The 6000-nt window shown below is 47.4% G+C and overlaps 1 protein-coding gene across 1 annotated transcript in view; it reads right to left on the reverse strand.

Moving 5' to 3' along the window:
• The window catches only part of LOC147732848 (nicotinamide N-methyltransferase-like), a 137167-nt gene extending 131636 nt beyond the window's left edge, over positions 1 to 5531 (reverse strand). The window contains exon 1 of the mRNA XM_086957393.1: positions 5340 to 5531. Within this exon, the coding sequence (XP_086813519.1) occupies positions 5340 to 5493 (154 nt within the window). The 5' untranslated portion in view covers positions 5494 to 5531. The remainder of the gene's footprint in view (positions 1 to 5339) is intronic.
• Between the last annotated feature and the right edge of the window lie 469 nt (positions 5532 to 6000).

Below are 6000 nucleotides of genomic sequence, written 5' to 3' on the forward strand. Positions count from 1 at the left end.
AGTAATTTTACCAGGGTGAAACTGACAAGGTTTAAATATTATCAATTAGGCTCCTGCTGGGCAAATCAAGAATGGACGGAGGAGGAAGATCCCAAGTTAGACCAGCTTGCAAGAACAGATGATTGGAAGAAGGAGATCTCCTTTTGGTACTGGTCCTTCATAGAAGCAGAGGATACTTTTGACACTGATATGAGAAATCTATGGGGCGAAGAATTAAGGGAGGAGGAATTTAAGACTTTGTGTACAGTCTCTGTTGATATGCTTAGAATTGTTGTAAAATCTGCTTCATTAAAACGTAATCATCTATTTACCCTTCACAGACTTTATTAGTCCCCATGGAAGTTGTCAAAGGTTACAGGTAATCAGTATTGTTGCCGGAGATGTAAGCATGAAGAAGCGGACAATCTGCATATGTTCCTGGAATGCCCAGAAATTATGCACTATTGGTTGGACGTATGTAATTGCCAAGGAGAGGTCCGGGGGAAACAGATGAAGGTAATCCCGCATTTAATATTCTTTGGGCTTGGACAAGAAGAAAGAATGGGAAAGGAGGTGGGCTCTATGTTCACCTTCTATGTGGTAATATTGGCAAGACGAGAAATGTGTATAAAGTGGAAATCTGGAAACCCACCGACTCTTGCTGAGTGTTTAAAGAGTGGCATATTAACAAGCAAATCTGACATGGCCTGTGATGCGGGAAGTAGAGATAAGATCTGGACTCTACTGTTGGAATGGAGAGACAGGACAAGTGGGTCCAATGATTAAGCCAAATAGTGCTGGCGGCCCTGGTATCTCCAGAATTCCTAAACAGGGGCGCACAGATAGAAGAGAAGTGGAGATCAAGTCAAGTCAAGTCAACACTTATATTGCGCACTACATACCCAGAGGGTCTCAAGGCGCTTGAGGAAGGGGGGGAATTTTACTTATCGAATATCCAAGTTTGTAGTTGTTTTCTGAAGGATAGGTGGTTTTGTGTAAGGCGGAGGTGGATGGGGAGCGAATTCCAGGTTTTGGCCGCTAAGTAGGAGAAGGATCTTTCCCCCATGGTGGCTATGTGGATGCGCGGAACAGCGGCGAGGGCTTGATTGGACGATCGCAGCTGGCGGGTGGGGGTGTAAAAGGATAGGCGCGTGTTGAGGCATTCAGGTCCAAGTTCGTAGAGGGCTTTGTGTGCGTGGGTGAGGAGACGGAACGTTATCCTCTTGTTGATGGGGAGCCAGTGAAGGTCTTTCAGGTGACCGGAAATGTGATCTTTGCGGGGAATGTCTAATATGAGTCTGGCTGAGGCGTTTTGGATGCATTGGAGTTTTTTCTGAAGTTTGGCGATGGTTCCGACGTACAGGGTATTTCCGTAGTCCAGCCGGCTTGTGACCAGTGCGTGGGTAACCGTCTTTCTTGTTTCGGTGGGGATCCAACAGAATTTTTTTTGAGCATGCGTAGGATGTTGAAGCATGATGAAGATATGGCGTTGACTTGTTTGGTCATCGAGAGTGAGGAGTCCAGGATGAAGCCCAGGTTACGTGCGTGGTCCGTCGGTATAGGTGCGTTTCCCAGGGCCGGTGGCCACCGAGAGTTGTCCCAGGCGGAGGGGGATGTACCTAAGATAAGGACTTCCGTTTTGTCCGAGTTCAGTTTTAGACGGCTGTTCTTCATCCATTCGGCTACTTCTTTCATCCCTTCGTGTAGGTTGGTTTTGGCGGTGTTTGGGTCTTTGGTGAGGGAGAGGATCAGCTGTGTGTCTGCGTAGGAGATGATGTTGAGGTTGTGTTGTCGCGCGATGGTTGCGAGGGGGCTCATGTATACGTTGAAGAGGGTAGGGCTGAGTGAAGATCCTTGTGGTACGCCGCAGATGACTTCGGTGGCCTCTGATTTAAAAGGGGGAAGGCGGACTCTCTGCGTTCTTCCGGCGAGGAACGAGATGATCCAGTCCAATGCTTTTCCTTGAATTCCGATGTTGCTGAGTCGTTGTATAAGGGTGCTATGACATACTGTGTCGAAGGCTGCGGAGAGGTCAAGTAGGATGAGGGCGACTGTGTCTCCGTTGTCCAGTAGTGTTCGAATGTCGTCTGTTGCTGCGATGAGGGCGGTCTCGGTGCTGTGTTTGGCTCGGAAGCCGGACTGTGAGGAGTCGAGGGATTTTTTGCTTTCGAGGAAGGCGGCGAGCTGGCTGTTGACGGCTTTCTCAATGACTTTGGCAGGGAATGAGAGGAGCGAGATGGGGCGGTAGTTTTTGAGTTCGGTGGGGTCTGCTGTGGGTTTTTTCAGAAGGGCGCTGAGTTTGGCGTGTTTCCAGCTTCCAGGGAAGGTGGCGGAGTTGAGGGAGCAGTTGATGACGTTTCGGAGATGGGGTGCGATAATGGAGTCTGCTTTGTTGAAGATGTGGTGGGGACATGGGTCTGTTGGGGATCCTGAGTGGATGGAGTTCATCAGGCGAATGGTGTCTTCAGTGGTGATTGGGTCCCAGTCGTAGAGGTTGTTCGAGGGGGGTTTTGGTTCGGAGGTGGGTGGGGTGGGCTGGTTTCCGGGTTGGTTGTCAAAGCTGTTGTGAATGTTGGCGATTTTGTCGTGGAAGAATGAAGCTAGGGAGTCGCAGAGGACTTGGGAGGGAGTGATGTCGTTGGTGCTGGCGGTGGGGTTGGTAAATTCTTTGACGATGTTAAATAGTTCCTTGCTGTTGTGGGCGTTGTTGTCTAGTCGGTCTTTGAATGCTGATTTCTTGGTTGTCCGGATTAGTTAGTGGTGTTTGCGGGTGGCGTTTTTGAAGGCAGCTCGGGTGATAGTGTTGGGTCTTTTTACCAGGCTTTCTCAAGGGTACGACAAAGCTTCTTGGATTTCTTAAGGTCATCGTTGAACCAGAGGGCGTTTTTGCTGCCTTGCTTGATTTGATGGTTTTTCAAGGGTGCAAATTCATCGGCGCTGTGGGTGATCCATTGTGTGAGGTTGATGGCTGCTTGCTTGGGGTCTGATGAATTGGCAGGAGGGTTTTAGAGAAGCGATGTGAAGATCTGGTCGGTGGTGATTTTGTTCCAGTTTCTTCGCAGAGTTGGTTGAGGGTGGTTGTGGATCGTGGTCTTTTTGTATTTGAAGTGAACGCAGCTGTGGTCCGTCCAATGGAGAGCTGTGGTGTGATTGAAGGAGATATGCTTGCTGGAGGTGAAGATAGGGTCGAGCGGGTGCCCTGCATAGTGGGTGGGGGTGTTTACAAGTTGTTTGAGTCCGAGATTGGCGAGATTGTCCAGAAGGGTGGTGGTGTTGCAGTTGTTGCTCTTTTCCAGGTGGAAATTGAGGTCTCCCAGTAGAATGTAGTCCTCGGAGGGGAGGGCGTGTGGGGTGATGAAGTCAGTGATGTCTTCGCTGAATTGTGTGCGGGGTCCTGGTGGCCTGTAGAGGAGGGTGCCTCTGAGTGTGGTCTTGGGGTCGGTGTGGATCTGGAAGTGAAGGTGTTCGGCGATAGTGAGGTTATCGTCTGAACTGGTCGTTACGCGGATGGAGTTCTTGTGGACGATGGTGATGCCTTCTCCTGTTTGGTTGGTGTGGTCCTTTCGAATGATCTTGTAGCCGTCCAGGATGGCTATGGTGATGTCTGGAGCTGATGAGGCATTCATCCAGGTTTCTGTTAGGAAGGCGACGTCCGAAGAAATGGTGTCGAGTAGATTCCAAAGGTCGATCGCGTGTTTGTGAACCGAGCGGGTGTTGAGAAGGATGCATTTCAGGTGGTTAGTGTCGGGGCTCTGTTTGGGGTTTGTAGATTTGGTATGGGTCCTGATGGAGTCGAACTTGCAGGAGTGGCAGGTAAAGGGTCCATGGGTGTGTCCTGGGGCGGCTTGGTGGCACTTTGTTGGACGGCCGGGGTTAAGGGCTGAGAGGGTTGCGGCATCGTATGTGATGCGGGAGGTGATGGGTTTGCGGGGGCCAGGGGGTCTGGTGCTGGGCGCGGTCCAGGCGCGGACGGGCGTAGACGGGCTTACCTTTGGCGCACCTTCGGCGCGCATTGGGCGCGCACGCTGCGCGTGAAACGCTGCGCGTGGCTCCATCCGACATAAGTGGGTAGTGGGGGGGCGGAGCGAGGGAGGATCAGCTGGGAGGCGGGGTGGGGAGGCTGGCTGCAGGCACAACAAACAAAATGGCAGCGATAGTAGAAGTGAAACTGAGCGAGATTGGGGGCACAGAGGTGGAATACGCTATGGGCAGTGATCTCGGTACAATCTGGCAGTTTAAATGAAAAAACACACGCTACACAATGCAGGCGCAGTGAGGTAGTGAGAATCTGGCAATTTAAAGAAAAGACACAAGTTACACAATGCGAGCGCAGTGAAGCAGGGAAATAAAGTCAAAGCACTACGATTTCCTGGCACCAAGCAAGCAATGGGGAGAGCGCTACGATACCCTGATTTCAATCTGATTGCAGGCAGGCTGTGTAAGCAGTGCAGGACGCGCAGGGAGCGTGGGGAGCGACCGCTTCTCACGGAGCAGCGAGAGAGGTCACCGAGAGATGGGATCAGAAACAGGATGTCTCTTAAAGAGTACCTCTCCTCTTCTCAGTTGGCCTCGACATCGAATATATAGAGATAGGAAGAGAGAGTCCATATGAAAGTTGGCAAAATGAGGACACACCAAAAAAAAAAATAATAATAATAATAAAAAGTATATTTCTATTTTTTGTTGAAAATTATTATATACCTCAGCAGTTCTGAATTGATGTCATTGCACATGTCTCAATCTCGTTTATCTATTACACTGTTTTGGAAGACTGGCTGTTGCACCATAAATAGTCATCTGTATAATTCATATTTGTTCTCACATGTCAAATACGTCATAATCTCATTGTGCTTTTTCTCTAATATACTCTAAGACATTTTGTTTCAACTTATATTTTTATTCATCTATAACCCGAAGACCTATTCCAGCAAGGGGGAAACAATACAGTATTGCAAACATGGAGATAGACCTTATGGGACCTACAAAGATATGGGCAGATGAGGTAATAGATTTGAATGCATAGTCACATGACCAAATCTAATTGGCAAGGCCAAGTACCATTTTGTGGTACAATGATAATACACCAGTGTATTCAATCTGGTCGCATGTGTCACATCTTTCTGCTTGTATTAACCTGAGTGATCAAGGATACTGACAGAAATGTATATTTTATATATTATATAAAATGATATCATATAATTATGCATTATACTATTATATAGTATTTTAGGAAACTTGATGAAAAAAATACTATTGTGAGAAAGTAAAACAGAAGCAATTACATAAAACGTCTCATTTACATGCACAGCTTCACCTGCTAAAAATAATTTAACAATCAATGCAGTTTTTTTGCTACTTACCTGATGAGAAGGTTTTATGCAGATTTTCCAGTAGAAAGGACAAATAGTAACCTTCGACGTATACATCAGAATTTGGATTGTAGTACATTTGCAAATAGCTCTCTGCATCAAAATCCTTTTGATACAAATCTTTTACGTCGGATTCAGATTCCATTGTGCTAGCTTGAATATCTGGAACAAAGAGTGATCATTTTCTCGCACACAGCGCCTTTTATACTATTGCGAAATGAATCATTGATACTCTGCCAAGCTTGTAATACAGTCATGGTGAAATCCATACGGAGCTTATGTAACCAGACAGTTTAATTACAATGTGCCTCCACTTCATATAAAAGTCAGCCGACTATGTGCTTATGAGCAGCATTCAATGCTTCCCGAAAGCTGCTCGGGTGCAGAGAGGGGCACCATGATCCCCCTCCCCCCCCCCCCCACACACACATCCACATCACCCAGGGGAGTTCTCTGAAACGTACGTTTATTTAAACATTTTTTAAGTAATTTTATTCCGCTCAGATTTCACTTGTTCCTTAATCAATGAAAGGACAGTGTCCATTGGGCCAGGGAAATAATGATATTAGAACTTTCGACACACTGTTGGCAAAATGTTCCAAACTAAACACGGAGAAAGAGGAAAAAAACACCAATTTTTTGGAGCGGAAGG

This window comes from Lissotriton vulgaris, chromosome 2_1, assembly GCF_964263255.1.
Source record: "Lissotriton vulgaris chromosome 2_1, aLisVul1.2, whole genome shotgun sequence".
Taxonomy (NCBI): domain Eukaryota; kingdom Metazoa; phylum Chordata; class Amphibia; order Caudata; family Salamandridae; genus Lissotriton; species Lissotriton vulgaris.